The 16,949-nt window shown below is 36.6% G+C and overlaps 3 protein-coding genes and 2 long non-coding RNA genes across 6 annotated transcripts; 3 read left to right on the top strand and 2 right to left on the bottom strand.

The window, feature by feature from the left end:
• Positions 1-1,088: 1,088 nt before the first annotated feature.
• LOC121762082 (transcription factor TCP7-like) lies at positions 1,089-2,408 on the top strand. Its single transcript, XM_042157850.1, has one exon. The coding sequence runs from the start codon at positions 1,182-1,184 to the stop codon at positions 1,992-1,994; it is 813 nt and encodes a 270-aa protein (XP_042013784.1). The 5' UTR covers positions 1,089-1,181; the 3' UTR covers positions 1,995-2,408.
• Positions 2,033-6,280, bottom strand: LOC121762081 (abietadienol/abietadienal oxidase-like). 2 transcript variants are annotated; one of them, XM_042157849.1, is made up of 7 exons: positions 5,297-6,278; positions 4,962-5,201; positions 4,796-4,882; positions 4,612-4,690; positions 4,343-4,464; positions 4,119-4,246; positions 2,033-4,012 (listed from the first exon to the last, which is right to left on the bottom strand). In XM_042157849.1, the coding sequence occupies exons 1-7, from the start codon at positions 6,035-6,037 to the stop codon at positions 3,892-3,894; spliced, it is 1,518 nt and encodes a 505-aa protein (XP_042013783.1). In that variant the 5' UTR covers positions 6,038-6,278; the 3' UTR covers positions 2,033-3,891. The 2 variants fall into 2 exon arrangements, with proteins under 2 accessions (XP_042013783.1, XP_042013782.1); XM_042157848.1 differs by having other exon boundaries at positions 4,612-4,882; positions 5,297-6,280.
• LOC121762084 lies at positions 4,068-5,341 on the top strand. The gene is made up of 4 exons (XR_006042159.1): positions 4,068-4,209; positions 4,313-4,832; positions 4,953-5,086; positions 5,201-5,341. It is a non-coding gene; the product is annotated as an uncharacterized LOC121762084 (long non-coding RNA).
• Positions 6,281-13,024: 6,744 nt separating the features above from the next.
• Positions 13,025-14,523, bottom strand: LOC121760077. Its single transcript, XR_006041818.1, has 3 exons — positions 14,452-14,523; positions 14,288-14,343; positions 13,025-13,127 (listed from the first exon to the last, which is right to left on the bottom strand). It is a non-coding gene; the product is annotated as an uncharacterized LOC121760077 (long non-coding RNA).
• A 519-nt stretch (positions 14,524-15,042) lies between these two features.
• LOC121760075 (UPF0426 protein At1g28150, chloroplastic) lies at positions 15,043-16,949 on the top strand. The gene is made up of 3 exons (XM_042155678.1): positions 15,043-15,208; positions 15,285-15,431; positions 16,656-16,949. Exons 1-3 carry the CDS (start codon positions 15,167-15,169, stop codon positions 16,836-16,838), a joined length of 372 nt encoding a protein of 123 aa, XP_042011612.1. The 5' UTR covers positions 15,043-15,166; the 3' UTR covers positions 16,839-16,949.

Below are 16,949 nucleotides of genomic sequence, written 5' to 3'. Positions count from 1 at the left end.
TGGATTGCATTTTCATTGGCCCCATCCCTCCTTAATATTTCTGCTTTTGTTTAAGGACCACTTATTTTACCTATTTATAGCCGGGCCCGGCCCCTACACGGCCTACACCAGCTTACTAATACTATTAAATTAACTTATTTTAATTTAATTGTAAAGTCATTTTAAATTATCATTCAAACTTTGAACTTATTGTGACCTTTTAGTTCGAAACTTAAAAATATTATCAAAATAGCTTGTACATATCTGCATTGTTCACTTAATAACTCAAGTCATAATTTGTAGACAATTTTTAAGTGTTTTCATTTAACTTTTTACCATTTAAAAGGATTATGAAGAATGTTAGTACATATATCTTGTTGGCGAATTCGAAATGGGAAGTAAAGGATATCTTTTTGGCCGTTTGAGTTATTTTTCTAAAATAAAAATCTAACACATTCAATTTCTATTACTCCATTTTTTTTGTCTTTATGCTCATGTGCTTTACTCTCATTTCATATCTCATAGTTGAACACACAAAACACTCATTTCTTAATTATTATGTTCAACATAAATTTCACCTACAATAAAACAAAGAAAGTAAATTTTATATTTTAAATTAATCACTTAATGAATTCAAAATAATTATCACTCTAATTTATCCAATAAAAACTCATTACATCTTATTCAAAGTCACACATTTTTTTTAACGAAAAAATCTTACTCCCTTTTTTTTATAACGAAAATATCTTACTCAAAGTGACATATTATTAAAAAAACACCCTCTACTTAATAGTACAAATAAAATGTGGTGATAATTATAAAATGTTTTAAATGAAATGAGAAGGAATACATGCTAGTTAGTAACTATAATATTCTTTTGCTTCTATTATGCATTTCATTTATTCTCTCATCCTATATGTTAGCATTAATTGAAAAACAAAGATAATTATTGTAGTGAGTTGACTGAGTTTTCCCAAAAGAGGAGGCGCGTGAAGAATAGGAATTTTAGGAGAGAGAGAAAGAGTGAGTGAGAGTGAGCTGGGAGAGTGCGAGTACGTAAGGAAGGTGGAGCCCACCACCCATGTGCCCTCCGCCTGTCTCCACCAGCTCCTGCCCTCAATCATTACCGCTCTCTTCTCTACTCCCTCTTCTCCTCACTCATTTTTCCCCCAATTCTCCAAAACCCTACCTTCCTCCTCACTATGTCTACGTCGGCCGCCGACGCCTCCATTGTCGATCCCTCCCAGCGCCATCTCCAGCTCCAGACCGTCCCCGCCCCCGTCAAAAAACCCCCCGCCAAGGACCGCCACAGCAAGGTGGACGGCCGCGGCCGCCGCATCCGCATGCCGATCATCTGCGCCGCCCGCGTCTTCCAGCTCACCCGCGAGCTAGGCCACAAGTCCGACGGCCAGACCATCGAGTGGCTCCTCCGCCAGGCCGAGCCCTCCATCATCGCCGCCACCGGCACCGGCACCACTCCAGCCAGCTTCTCCACCGTCTCCCCCTCCGCCCGAAATTCCTCCTCTTCCTCCCTCTCCGCTGCTCTCGACCATAAGCCCCTTGCGCATTCGCTCCTAACCCCCACCCCCTTCATCCTCGGCAAGCGCCTCCGCCCCGACGACGACGACCACCACCAGCACCTCTCCAAAGATGACGTCACCTCTGTCTCTGCTTCTGTTGGCCCCACCATCGCTGCTGGAGGCTTCTGGGCTCTACCTGCCCGGACCGATTTCGGGCAGGTCTGGAGCTTCGCAGCTCCTCCCCCTGAAATGGTGGTTGCTGCTTCGAATAATTCCCACCATCAGCAGCAGCATCAACAGCAACAGCATCATTCAGCTTCGTTGAGGTTTCTGCAGCAACATCAGCCGTTGGGAATTGGCGAGGCCTCCGCGGCTAGGGTTGGGAATTACTTGCCCATTGCTCAAGTACAGGGCCATCACCTCAATTTGCTGGCATCCCTCTCCGGTCCTCCTCCTCAGTCGTCTGAACAACGAAGGGATGCTGACGCCAATTGAACATGAGAACCTAATCTTGCCGCCTGTAGTGCTGATGATGTTGTTGTTGTTTGATCTTGCTAATGAATGATTCGCTCACTGTCAATATTGCATATGAATTTGTACCCTAAGTCCCCTCATAAGTTGTGCTGCGTTTGGTTGGTTGGTTGGTTGCTTGTGTTTTTTGAAGGACATGACAGACAACTCCTCATCTCCTTTTGTCACCCTCTTAGCACTAGCAGACATGGAATTACGGTGTTTGCTTCTGTTAATTTCGTTGTGATTTTCCTGTTCGTGCAGCTGGTATTGATAAGTTCTATATCCAGTGTTTGTATTTAGAATTCAGAGTGCTGTTTGTAGCTGTTGTTTGCTTGATTCAGATGCCCAATTCGTGTAAGATTGTAGACAATAAAAGAAATTGTTTCGCACCTTTTATTTTCTGGCCTATGCCTGTGTTCATTGTCTTCTCTTGATCAGGTTACACACTAACTACAAAGACATGTTTCTGATTTAGTTTTCATAATGCCCATGTCACTTACAAGTGTTTGAATCTTGAACTGGAATAAGTATATGGTCTGCAACTGTACAATTATATAAAGGATGGAATACTCCTGGAACGACTTGGTTGATTTATGTAACTCCTCTATGGTTTTCTGATGCCTACGCCTGATGGACTCTATTTTTTCTTATGTAAGTATCTGTGGATGAGTTTTTTTAGATGTTTTGCTTATTTTTAAAGCCATATATCTCATCTCAAATGTTCAGGGAACACTACTGGTGAAAGTTGGCATTCCTGCTGATCAACTGATAGGTTGAATTTTTGCATGTGCAAGAGATAAAACTATACTTTGCATTTATGTTACTTTATTAAAGAGTTCTTAACTATGTATAATTGTACTGGTCATAAGTGAAAAGTGAGACCTGTATTTTGCATCTCCTCTGACTGATTCCCATCATATTTGGCAGTTCAGTCATAGAAGATGGTCAATTAGCTTCTCGGTCAATTTTTTAACTAATGGAGAACTATGATGAGAATTCTATGCTTTGGTTGTATTGATGAAATGAGAGCTTGTGTGTCAATGATTATTTTCTTGGAGTGCTTTTTTCAGTTAATAAAATGGAATGTGTTTAGGATGGAGCATGCTTGTTTGGAGAATTATTTTTCAACTAAACTTTGATGTACTGAGAGAGATGTCTCAGGCAATAGTCTTGACTCTTGAATGGCTTAACAATCATCATTATTCCTTCACGTCCAAGCACCATGCTACTTCAATGAATGTCAACTGCATCACTAGTTAGAGTTCAAGTACTGTGCTGGCATATTTGAAGATTTAACTTAGCACATTTAAAAAAATCTCTGTTTGTCGCTTTGAAGGGTTACTTTTGTCTGGTTTCTGTATCATTTTCCAGTTGTAAGTCTTTGATCCCGGGATAAAACATGGAAACTTCATGTAGAACTTAATAGGCTGATATCACATAACACAAGGTTAGTGTGGATTCAGTAGCCTTCTTTTCCTGTTATTCTGAAACTGGAAATCTTATTGAAACACAGAACTGGCATGTATGTTCATGTTGAATATCATCGGCCGGAGCAACAAAGTTGTTTCATTTCCTTGTCTTCTCTCAGGTAATGTTACTTTTTATGTAACTGAACTTATAGGTTCTTGCATATTCCTTCATGTTGATAACCTATTCTTTTTTCTACATCCCTGTGAAGTTTGTTTATTGGGCAGTGTATTTGGCAAATCCTTGTCCAATAGACTGATAGTATTGCAGTATTCGTTTGATAAAGAGCAGAAATTATTTTTTACATCCATTTCCACAACAATACATATGTATTTGAAGGTAATTTACAGATGAAGAGCCTTCCTCAGACCCCAGAAGAATACTGAACAACAAACAAATATAGTTTGTTTGTTCAGTTGATAGAGGTGGATACGCGGTGATCATGGCTTATTCTATTCAATTGTATCTGAAATCCGTTCACCAATCGAGCTGATGGAAAAAAAGACATGTTGTCATCCTTCACCTGCCTCCACCTGTAGTTTCATATCAGTTTTTTTTTGTTTATTACAGCAATGATTTTAAAGAGGATTGAAGATATAAATATCTTGTTTTGCCGCCATTGAGAATTGATCAAAATACCTAAATGTGGTGAGGAAGTAATGTAGGAAGAGGGCAATCTGAAGGCGAGCCAACTCTGCCCCTGGACAAAACCTAGCTCCTCCGCCAAAAGGTGCAAAATATGGGCTGCTCCTCCAGTTTCTCTTTTCCTGTATTTTGTTGATGTTATGCACACTATAATATATTAACGACTTATATTTATCTCTCTACATTAGGAAATTAGTAAAGCCTCTGAGATGGATAACCTGATTTTCTGGTTCCATCCACCTCCATGGATTAAAACTACGTGGATCACCGTAGACATTTTCATCTAAATGGACTGCTGAAAGAAATGGCACCACAAAGCTTCCTTTTGGAATGACATAATCTGCAGGAAGGGCAACCAGGTGCTAATCAAGAGTTGGTTGGTTTGATAATGTATGACACATGTGGTAGGAATAGTTTGGTGTGATTTTTTAATTGACTGAGCTTTCTGAGTGAACTCTTTGGAGAAATGGTATGATGAACTAATTACCTTTATATTCTACTTGTTCTTTGGCTTCTCTCATGAGCCAAATGGCAATGCCTCCTAGACGTAGAGTTTCGTCAATTACCTGGAGAAATATTAATGGTTGTTTACCCAGGGTATATATTATAGCAAGAGTTTTGTGCCAAACTGGAGTGAGGTAATAGTGATAGATGATTAAAAGAGGACTCACACATTGAGTGAAAGGCATAGCTTTGTAATCTTGCCAGGTAAGCATCTCCTCCTCACCCCTTTCACTCCTTAGGCTCTGGTGCTCATCCTGTGTAGAAAACTTGATGTAATTAAATGGTGTTGGTGTTTGTACATAAATAGAGCTGCGATGTATCCAGTGCAGGTACCAGCATTTGCTTCATGGCTCTGGGACATTGTGTGAGGAAGTAAACAGCAAAGAGCATGGTTTTAGCTGTGGTCTCATTTCCAGCAAATAGAAGGTTAATGATAAAGTCAGCAACAGCATCATCAGGTAAGCTTTCTTCCTCTAGCAGCCTTCCCAGAACACCATTGCCAATATCTGAGGAGGAATTCCTTTTATGACTCTCGATAGTCGTGTTAATCTTGCTTATTATATTTTCCCTAGCCTGGTGAAAGAGGTGAAATGAAAGCATGTAAAAAAGAAGAAGAGTTGAAGAAGAAGGGGAAGAGGAAGAGGAAGAAGAAAATATAGTATTATTACCTTCATTGCCTTGTGATAAGCGAAGCCTGGTAAATTGATCGGAAGAGAGAGGCAGCCATCGACAAAATGTGAGAACAATTGAGCTATGTGATTGACTTGGGATTCAGAGGAGACTCCAAGGAGTTGATTGACCATCAAGTTAATTGCTAGCTTGCGACAAACATCTTGAAGAGGGACAACCTGATTGAGGTGTAGATTGGTGAAGATCTGTCTGATAACCATCTGAATATCCTGCAGGAAGTGAAACCTGAGCTTTTCAAGCCGCATCATGTTGGAGGCGATGGAATGAAGCTTCCTCTGGTGGTCTCCCTGCGCAGTAATCACCCCATTCTTCCCCACCAAATCTCTGAAGGATTTTGGGTAGTTCGACTGGAACAGCTTGCCTTCGTTTTGCATAACAAATTTATTGAAGGCAGGATCCGCAGAAGCAACCGCCCACTTCCCGAAGAGACTACAGGAGAATATTGGGCCGTAGCGACGGACCTGCTTGTGGACGAAGGCTGGGGGATGGGAACTCGCAACAGCATTGTACCAGCTGATGCTGTCCCCCACCACCGGCCACCCTCTTCCCCCCGGAGGCAACTTACCCTTGCTCCTCCCTCCGCCTCTAGTCGCAACAAACCACCAAATCAAGGAGACAAAGGTAATAACTATGGTGATTATCACCATCATCATGTAGCTACCATCATTTTCTCCCATTTTCATCCTAACCTGGGAAAGAATGAATGAAGTTACATACATAGGTGGTATGGAACTAAAATATTCAAGTGACAAACAGGCTTAGTTGACTCATTGCCTGTCATACCACGTCTAGAATATGTAGTGTACCTCCGCAAGTTATTCCATTATATTATTATTATATATTAGAATAAATGCCCCAACTTCCAAGTTTCCACTATGAAACTCATTCTCTATGAGCTTCACTCAACTATTCTTTTTATAATGATCAATTCTCCACTCTTTGTATTGTTCATCTCATCAACAAACAGCTAAAGCTTCCAATATACTACTTTCCACTTTGACTTGCACTTGTTTATACACTTGTCAACAACTGCCAATTCACTTTGACCATCAATTTGTTTTAGTTAATGTGCCACTACTCCTTCCTCTTCTCTCAACTCTCACATAAGTCTTCCCCCTTTTTCATCCTCACTATATTTTGTCCTCTCTCTATTTTGTCAAACACTTGTTTCCATGTGCACAATGGGCACTATTATAATCGCTCATTGAGCCACTAAACATTCATTGTGTACGACCTGCATTTCTTCCCTTGTAAGTCTATTCTCACTTGTGTCACTTTAAAAAATGAAGAGTCTAGAAATGAGGGTAACTCTGGGTGTTAGCCGATCCCCCAAGTCTCGTGCGTGTGTCAATGTGTGGGCGAGAGAGAGAGGTTGGAGGGAGAGGGCATTTTAAAATAGTACTCCCTCCGTTCCATAGTAATTGATGCGTTTCTTTTCGGCACGGAGATTAAGAAAAATTGTGTTAGGTGAGTTAAGTAAATGGAGAATAAAGTGGAAAATGAAAAAAAGGTAGAGAGATGAAGAGAGAATAAAGTAAAAGAGTGTAAAGTAGGTGCGGAAAAATGTGTTGACTTTTACTAAAAATGGAAATGACTCTATTACTATGGAACGTATTAAAATGACAAAATGACTCTATTACTATGGAACAGAGGGAGTAGTATTCCATTTTATTAGGGTGAAACGGAGATATTGATACAAGTAGAAACTATATGTAAGCGTTGTGTTCGTTGATGAGAGACATGTTTAAAAGGTTGAAATATGTGATTGGCAGAATGTAGCTAATGGAGATACCTAAACAGATCTCTATCAGAGTTGTTATATGTTAATGACCAAACCCTATTACGCTCACATATCTCATTTGATCCGACCAAGAATAGAGTATTAATATACTTGGTGGTGGTTCGATTTATTAGACAAAATAATCATCAATATAGGTTAAGATTGAGTTGTGAGATTATTTTAGTTAGAGGAGGTTGTTATGACTAATTATCACGTAATTATTCAATTATGATTGAATTGTGAGATTCAATCTCATGGTAACTAAACACAATATATTTTTTAGTCTCAAGATATAATCTAGCAAACCGAACAAACCTTCATTTGACTATACATACTATCCTAGTAATTTGATCATTTAAATACATCTTCTTATAATTTTTTTAATAGTAAAACTCATGCACACTTAAAAAAAACATTTGTAACTAATCATTTTAACCGACTCCCATGGGACACTTTCTTTACTAGTATAACGCATGCACACATTAATTTATTGAACCTTTGCATAACACAAATACAGTAGTATAACTCATAAACACTTTCAGTCATTAAATATTTGAATTGCTACTTTCAATTGAAACTTAGGTCAATGTAAGAAATGAATGTCGCTCTTAATGAGTGTAAATGATACTATTGTTTTGTGCTTTACTTTAGTTTCAAAATCTCTCAAATTTTGCCGAAATTCCAAATCATTGGAAGTTTACTACATTGTGTAAATTTTTATGATCAAATTTGATATTCATAGGGACCAATAGCTAATTAGGTCATCCGCATCCGTCTCTCTTAACCGTCTCATTCTTTCACTATTCATGGCCACACTGTACTTTTCACTCCATCTCTTAATTAAGAGACAACACATGCATCCCTCCATCTCTTAACCATCTCATCCCTTAACTATTCATTCAATTTCTTTTTTTATTTTTATTTCCAACAAATTCAATTTAATAAAAACACACTTCATTAAATAAAATAAAATTACAATTTAAAATCCTAAAAAATAAAAAACACATAATTAAAATCCTAAAAAAATTAAAATACATAATATAATTTTTTTTTATTTTTTCCCTTAAAATCGAATTTATTTTAAAAAAGAGCCTTATTGTATTCATTTCCTTTTCCCATAATTTCTCCTTTCTCCTTCTAAATCTCATGCGTTTATTTACTCAAATCCTATGGCCTAACTTATTTGCTGAAATCATTAAATTTAATCCATATTAAAACCGTAAAGGGCAATAGAGAGAATCAACAATATGGTTGTTAAGGAAATTTCCATTTTTTGCTCCCTAAAAAATCTTTTGCGATTTTTTTCCCATCTCACGCTCCATAATTCTCTCTCCCTACTCCTTCTCTTCACGCTTTCGCTCGTCCGTTACCGGCGTTGCTTTGGTCGACGCATGCTCAGTATTATAAACGTCTGTTGTTGGCGTTGTGGCAGTCATCGTTCTCTCGATAATGGAAGAAGGTAATTTTTCTCTTTCCGTTATTGTTTACGTATCGGAGATGTTAAATTCAATCCACACCAGTTACAGTATTCGTTCGTTGTAGAGCAGGCAATTCGTGTTTTGTGTCGTCGTGTCTCACTATGTTTATTTTGAAACATGATTTCCATGTTTTGATAAGGTGGGGTTTAGGTTTTCTTAGTTCCCCTAGGGTTGCCCCAATTCTGGGGGCTAGGGTTGTAGTATATTGTGTGAAACACAAACTCTACGAAGGACCGCGAGTATGATGCATTCCTTTAGGTCTTAATAATTCACCAATATGAATATATAATGGATGTTATTGCCTATATAATGCATGATATGTAAATGGCAATGATTAGGTTTAATGAGCCGGTCGTCGTATCTCACTATGTTTATATGGAAACATGATTTCCAGGTTTTGATATGGTGGGGTTTAGGTTTTCTTCATTCCCCTAGGGTTGCCGATTTCCGGGGGCTAGGGTTGTAGTATATTGGGTGAAACACAATCTGTACGAAGGACCGCGAGTATGACACACGTAATGTACGTATTATATTATGTAATGGTTGTTTTAGGATCTATAATTCATGATTTGTTATATGTAATGTACATTTTTTCTGACCAGTTTTATTTACATTTGGTCGTGTATGATAGATAGACGCACGTTTCGTCTTTTCCCCAAGGGTTTAAGAATCCTTGGGGGTAGGGTGTAGTATGTAATAAGTTAAGCAAACCGTCGCCAAAGTACACGAGTATCAGTCATTCATCTAGGGTTTATAAATCATATCCGCTAGGTAGTAGTTTTTAACTGATACACATAATGTACATATTATATTATATAATGGTCGTTTTAGGTTCTGTAATGCACGATTTGTGATCTATAATGTTCATTTTTACTGACCAGTTTAATTCAAGTTTTGTCGTGTTTGATTGTTCGACACACTTTTCTTGTTTTCCGACAGGGTTTAGCAATCCTTGGGTCTAGGGTGTAGTATGTACTAATTGACAAAATCATTACCAAAGTCCACGAGTTTCAGTTATTAAACGAGGGTTTAGATATCATCGCGGCTAGGGAGTAGTTTTGATTGATGTACATAATGTACATATTGTAACACCCCTTACCCGGTAGGTAAACCCACCGAATACTGGATGTCACGTTTCAGTATCGACAACCCGTACTGAAATTTTTCCCATTTTCTTTAAAAAGCACAATTAAAATCTATTACATTTAAAAACTTAACATTTATCCAGCGGAAGATCAAAGATTGAACTATTATACAACATGCCACGACTTTTAACCATGTGGACTACCAGTGACCCGCCAAAAATTGCAAAGCTGCGCAACCACACTGACATACTATCAACTCTAACCTGCAGGGGGTAAAAGAAGATAGGAGTGAGCTTTCCACAGCTCAGTAGATATATCCAAACTATGAAAATCAATTCTCTAATCTAAACTATATTGAGACTTTTACATTATTTATCTTTTACTTATAATCATTCATTCTTAGCACTTCCCACTTGAATAATTTACTATATTAATCTTTTACTCGTCAACACATATTAATTTCCGTATCGCCTTCCACATGTTGTCATTTCTTAAGACATCATATATCATCATTCTTTTCTTGTATTACCACATATCACTTTATTACAACATCTATACGTTCACCTTGTTTTCCAGATAACATAATTCTTCATATACTTACTTACAAAATTCATTTTTCCATATAATTCCTTAATTTATTCAATTAGCTAATTATTATTTATTCACACTTATTCTTATCTTATAAGCATATTACTTCCCATAATCTGTCATACGTCCTATTTCCATATCCAAAGTCATTCAATCATTTATAACTTTATGTCACATTCTTATCCACACACCAACGCAGACAAATCGCAAACGTTAACCCATTTCAAACACATATAACGATCACCAAGGTACTCATATACCGAAATACATATAATCAGAAATAATATACAACCCATATCATAAACAATTTCATATCCATATACATATGCCTCTCTATTCCTTTTTATTATTCTGTGACTGATCAGTCCTGGTATCTGCCCGGGATTTCCAATATGATTGACCCGAAGGTCCCAATATAATTGACCCGTAGGTCCCAATATGATTTGACCCGTAGGTCCCAATATGATTTGACCCGAAGGTCCCACTGTGATTTGACCCGAAGGTCCCAATATGATTTGACCCGAAGGTCCCACTGTGATTTGACCCGAAGGTCCCAATATGTCCACTGTGATTTCAGATCCAGGGCAAGACCGTCACAGATCCTCTTTAGTCGAATGATTCATATAATTCCAATATCATATGCAAAACATATCAATTTCATCAATCACATATTCATATCTCATCCTACCAAATAATTCGAATATAACATATTAAATATATCTGTTGCACCAATCACATATACATATCGTATTCCACCATCAATATCAAATAACGCATAACCATATTTAGTTCACACCATATAACCCAAATATTCACCACAATCAACATATAGCAATCAACCACATAATATATGTAAAATTAAAAGCGTGATTCATACACACTTCAACACATATTATCACATTTCACACCATATTATTTCTATCATCATCATATAATTATATTTATACCATTTCTTTGTAAAACTTTCATATCAGGTTTATAAATATCATAATAATTCCATTTGTGTCTTCTAATGACATATATACAATTATCACATAGAACAACACATTATTATACATTTAGTTCACATAGTTCAAACCAGAGAAGTAAAGTTCATAGTAAGGATATCCTACCTCGTAGGCTTATGAATATAATCATATTTCACCTTGATACTTCTCTATCTTCTAGGTTCACTCCTTTGTCTCCAAAACGAACTATAGGTTCCTTCGTTGAATCATCTGATAATTTATAACGCTTGATCCCATGTGTGCATATATGATTGCCCGAGAAGAACATATCTTTTTTTTTTCTTTTCTCTTGATTTCAAGAGCTTTTATTCCATTATTCTCTCGATCTCCCTCTTTTTTTTTTTTAACTCTCATTTGCATCATATATACTCGAAACAAACTACTTGCCGACTTAGGAGCATAGGTAACCAAATAAATATATTATAATCTATGACTAAGCTATTTGTATTTCTCTTGTTTGCATTCACTCATCACACGTGTACTAACACCAAAGACGAATAAGCTTTTTTTAAATTAATATAAGTGAACATATAAGTATACACAATTGATTACATGTTACGTGATCATTTCTTTTTCCAAACTTTTATTTCTTAAGTAGTATTTTCATATTTGCAACCTATGGTTCAACAATCACATGCAAATAAATATGTGCTTATATACAACACACCTATAATTAATAAAGGAACATAAACATATTTTAATTCATGTTTATAAAACTAAAATTCTACTACTATTTCAGTTTTATAAAATTATTATCCCTTAGCTTCGATTTACGATTTTACGTGGGTATAACAAATTGCCGAAAATCGCATAATCTACATTTCGTATTAAATTTCTGCTTTATAGTTTAACTTAACTACTATTCCTCATCACATAACCAAATCTTTCGTCAAGCCCTATAATTCGGGATGTTACACATATTATACTAAATAATGGTTGTTTTATGTTCAGTAATGGTCGAGACATGAGTTGTAATGTATATGTTTGCTGAGCCGTTTTTATTTTCGTTTTTGTACAGTTGTGGTTGTACCTGATTGTTCTCCAGAGTTGAAGCCTGTCGTCGGTCAGAAATTTCAATCCCTAGAGATTGACGACATTACAACCTCGTATTATGTTGTTTGCAATTGGGAAGGCAAGACGAAGTCGAACGAGGATGACCAATTGAATGCACGAGTTTCACTCATTCATCTAGGGTTCAGATATCATCTCGGCTAGGGAGTAGTTTTGACCGATACACATAATGTACATATATTATTCTGTAATGGCTTTTTTATTTTCAGTAATGCACGATTTATGATCTGTAATGTAAATGTTTGCTGAGCACGTTTCATGTATTCCCCAAGGGTTTAGCAATCCTTGGGGCTAGGGTGTAGTTTGTATTAAGTTACAAAACCGCCGCCAAAGTCCACGTGTTTCATTCATTCATCTAGGGTTTATATATCATCTCGGGTATGGAAGTAGTTTTTAGTGATACCCATAATGTACATATATTACTCTATAATGGTTTTTTTAGTTTCTGTAATGGACCATTTATGATATATAATGTAAATGTTGGATGAGATGTTTTTTTGGTGATTTTATACGGTGGTGATTGTACCCATGTACACAAGCAGTCAATTAATGCATAATACTTGGTAAATAATGTATAATACTTGATAAATAGTGTACAAAAGCAATGAAATAATGCACAAAGAAATATGACTTTCACCCATTCACCTATGTACACAGCGGTCAAATAATGCATAATGTTTGATACATAATGTATACTACTAGTTTAATAATGTACAGATTCGTCTTCATCCATCTGCTTTCTAGGTATTTATCTGGGATTTTTTTCACTTCATTGTTCCTGAATCTCATCTGCTTCGCTGCTGTCCAACATACAACATCATAACATTATTTAAATGGAAAGCTATCAATATTGTGTCACATTTTCATTAAATAATGCACCATTCACCCATTTACACAAGCAGTCAATTAATACATAATACTTGGTAAATAATGTATAATACTTGACAAATAGTGTACAGAAGCAATGGAATAATGCACAAAGAAATATGACTTTCACTCATTCACCTATGTACACAGCAGTCAAATAATGCATAATATTCGATACATAATGTATATTACTAGTTTAATAATGTACAGATTCAATCAAATAATGCACTAAGGAATATTATACAAGCAGATTCGGGAGTTCTGATTTTCACCCATTCACTCATGTACACAACAGTCACATAATGTATAATACTTGATAACTAGTGTATAATACTTGATAACTAGTGTACAGAAGCAATCAAATAATGCACAAAGGAATATGACTTTCACCATTCACTTATGTACACAAGCAGTCCCATAATGCCTAATAAATGGTAAATAATGTAAACTACTAGCTACATAATGTACAGATTCAGTCAAATAATGCACATAAGTATATTGCATTCAACATTTCACCCACATCACTCAGGAAGCATTCAAATAATGCCAAATACTTGACAAATAATGTAAACTACTACATAAATAATGAAAAAAACAAGATATATAATGCATAGAAATAGTAACTTAATGTAAAGATTCAATCAAGTAATAAACATAAAAATATTGTATTCACTCTTTCACCTTTGTACAACAGCAGTCACATTATGCAAAAACCAGTATATATAATGCATAGAAATAGTAACATAATGTTCAGATTCAATCAAGTAATGAACATACAAATTCTGTATTCACTCTTTCACCAATGCACTACCAGCAGTCACATGATGCATAAAACAGAATATATAATGCATAGATATAGCTACGTAATATACAGATTCAACCAAGTAATGAACATACAAATACTGCATTAACTCTTTGACCAATGTACAACTGCAGTCACATGACGCATAAAACAAATTATATAATGCATATATACAGCTACGTAATGTACAGATTCAATCAATTAATGAACATACAAATACTACATTCACCCATTGAATATACAGTTGCAATCACCCGGTAATTCGACAGGCTATTGAAATAGAATGCTCACCTTCAGATTGCGATTATTGTGAAGTTGAAGGACGTCCTGTTTTCGTCATTATTAATCTGGGAAACGAACAAAAAAATCAGACCCCTATGAGATTTCATCCATAAAATGGGTCAACAAACATTTGTAACCCACACAATAATTACAAAAACAATTAGCGAGCCAACCTTAACCACAAAGAAGTACGATTTTGAAAAGTTCCTTTTTTGGGGGGTAAAATTTGTGAAACGCCGACTGGGTGTTGCGGTAGGCGGCGAAAATCGTGGATAAACGTTGGATGGAACCCATAAATTAAACTTCTTCGAACCCCACCTCTTCGTCGACTTCCGGAAATGCTTGCACAATATGTGGATGAATGTTGGACAGGGAAATAGACGACGAACGACGTTCGGTGGAGATTGTCCGCGGTGGCTAGGGTTTTGAAAGTGGCTGGAAGTGGAGGAGACGAATTGCGTTGATATATTGAGGGGAGAGAGATTTGGCGTGAGAAATGAGCAGAGAAGATGGAAGGTAGTGGCTAAATCACGCTTGAATTTCGGACCTGCCGTTTTTGGGCGGTTGTAACAATGTACATTTACCAATTTGCCCACATAATGCACGAAATGGCCCTAATAATGCACATACGGAATCATAAGTAGGCTTCTAATCCAGATCGTCCAACCATCAAATCTAACGGTTTTAATTAAGAAGAAACTTAAATCTAAGGGAGAGTAACCAAACAAAATCAGAAAAATAAAATAAATTAGAAAGTAATGATATGACGTGGTTTCAGTGATAAGCAAGGACGAGCGAGTGACTCTTTGGAGACGAAGAGACGAGAGCAAAGGCAGAAGAGTAAACACACAGATTTCAATTATTCAATCAACGAAGCCTAGCCAAGTGATGGCTTTACTGGCGCTTCCATCACTAACAGCTCCGCCGACGGTAAATTTCGCCGCAGAATTGTTATTCAATCGATCATTTTCCAATCAATTGATGCTGATATTGCTTCGTGTTACAGTGCAGCAGCTGGAAAGCAGGTGTGCGAGGGAAGCGCCTCCTATTCCGCTCTGCCGATCGTGGTTGCTCTTTCAGGAGGAGCGGGTTTGAGGTTAGGGCTTTTTTCCCCAATCCCGAACAACAGCCAATTCTCAAGGAGGCGCTTAAGGTTTACACCTTTTGCTAATCTCTCTATGATTTCAGTTTTTTTTCTCTATACTCGCGGTGTTGCCAGCTATATAATATCATTTCCTTTCTGTTTATCTATATTACTTTAATTGCTTCATGTAGCTACTATCCCCCCTCTAATTTGGGTATTAAATGGGTAATTTAGCCATTTTCAGACAAATTAACCTTTTCTTATAAATATATTGAGCCGATCAGGTTCATTCCAACGAACTGTTACATGTTATAGCTATGGTTTAATTATCCGATTAAACGAGTGAGCCTACTCAATCGTCTCACATTTTATGTCTAAAACTATTGTGTTGAACCTGGTTTCTTGCTTCTGGTGTTCTTTCAATGGAATATTGTATTGAAGGAATAACACTCTTATTTTTCCTTTTTTACTTTAGCCATATGCTATAATCACATTTTATTTATCAAGTGATACCGATTATAGTATTGTTTCTGGTAGTAGCTTTTCATGCATCTACCTAGACATGCTTTCATGTCATTATATTTAGCCTCAAGTTTTTGTGTAGTGATCGGTTATACACAGTACTAGTGAGTTTCCATCCTTTTGAATTGATTGTGCCTGACTTTTAAATTGATTTTAGTTGCTTAGTCTGCCGGTTTTGATCTTTTCATTGATCATCCTAATTGTTTTTGATGAGCTTCTTAAATTTATGACACTGTATTAGTTGTTCTCCCCCCTCTTAAAATTTATCTTTCTTACTTTTGGAGCATTAAAGCGGGTGCTACACAACATGTGATGATCCACAAAATTGTGTTTTCATGTAACATAGAACCCATGTGCTCCACGATCTTGGATGTTGAAATAAGTATGGGCAATAGTGTCTCTTAGAGATACATGTCTTCTCTTGGATATGTATTTTCTTCATATGAAGGTGAAAAATGATCTTGCTCGTTGAAACTTGCCCATCGTCAAACCAAACATATACCCAGCAGTGCAAGAATAAAAATAGCTTGCTGGTGTATAATAATACCTTTTCAATTGTATTATCTCTATAAAGAAGTTTGTGGTGTTTGTGAGATGAAGATTATTTTAATTGTTGTGAGAAGAAGTTGTATGCATGTCATTGTATTTTATGTTTGGAGAAGTATGCAAGTAGTTGGTATGGCGAATGTGGTGATTCTAATTTGATAAGGTGTTATAACACCATTCCCTAATATGTGTAGATGTCATGATTAGAAGTTGTTTGTATTGTAGGAGCCGGTTGCGTTCGTGGGAGGGATATTTGCAGGCCTTCTAAGGCTTGATCTAAACGAAGATCCTTTGAGAGAATGGGTTGCGAAAACAGTTGAAGCCTCTGGGATTACAACAGAAGAAAGTAGTAAGAGGGAAGGAGAAGAGGAAGATGAACAGGTAGCGCAACAGATTGAGATAGAATGAAATTAACTCACAAAAACACGATTTGTTTTATAGTAGTATAATTTTTTTTCCTACTGGCGATTTCTGTTATAAATGATCAAATCAGAAAACGTGAATGCATTTATTAGTGCT

The sequence above is a fragment of the Salvia splendens genome, chromosome 13 (assembly GCF_004379255.2).
Source record: "Salvia splendens isolate huo1 chromosome 13, SspV2, whole genome shotgun sequence".
Lineage (NCBI taxonomy): Eukaryota > Viridiplantae > Streptophyta > Magnoliopsida > Lamiales > Lamiaceae > Salvia > Salvia splendens.
Note: the sequence above shows the minus strand (reverse complement) of the source record. Positions and strands in the feature narration are given on the sequence as shown.

What these genes read in the sequence shown, in the direction of transcription:
- LOC121762082 (XM_042157850.1), top strand. Translation starts at nt 1,182, where the DNA reads ATGTCTACGTCGGCCGCCGACGCCTCCATTGTCGATCCCTCCCAGCGC.
- LOC121762081 (XM_042157848.1), bottom strand. Translation starts at nt 6,037, where the DNA reads ATGTATGTAACTTCATTCATTCTTTCCCAGGTTAGGATGAAAATGGGA. An exon ending in CTTATCACAAGGCAATGAAG is followed by an intron (nt 5,202 to 5,296) that starts GTAATAATACTA and finishes CTCTTTCACCAG; the next exon opens with GCTAGGGAAAATATAATAAG. An exon ending in GAGCCATGAAGCAAATGCTG is followed by an intron (nt 4,883 to 4,961) that starts GTACCTGCACTG and finishes TTTTCTACACAG; the next exon opens with GATGAGCACCAGAGCCTAAG.
- LOC121760075 (XM_042155678.1), top strand. Translation starts at nt 15,167, where the DNA reads ATGGCTTTACTGGCGCTTCCATCACTAACAGCTCCGCCGACG. An exon ending in CACTAACAGCTCCGCCGACG is followed by an intron (nt 15,209 to 15,284) that starts GTAAATTTCGCC and finishes TTCGTGTTACAG; the next exon opens with TGCAGCAGCTGGAAAGCAGG. An exon ending in TTCTCAAGGAGGCGCTTAAG is followed by an intron (nt 15,432 to 16,655) that starts GTTTACACCTTT and finishes TTTGTATTGTAG; the next exon opens with GAGCCGGTTGCGTTCGTGGG.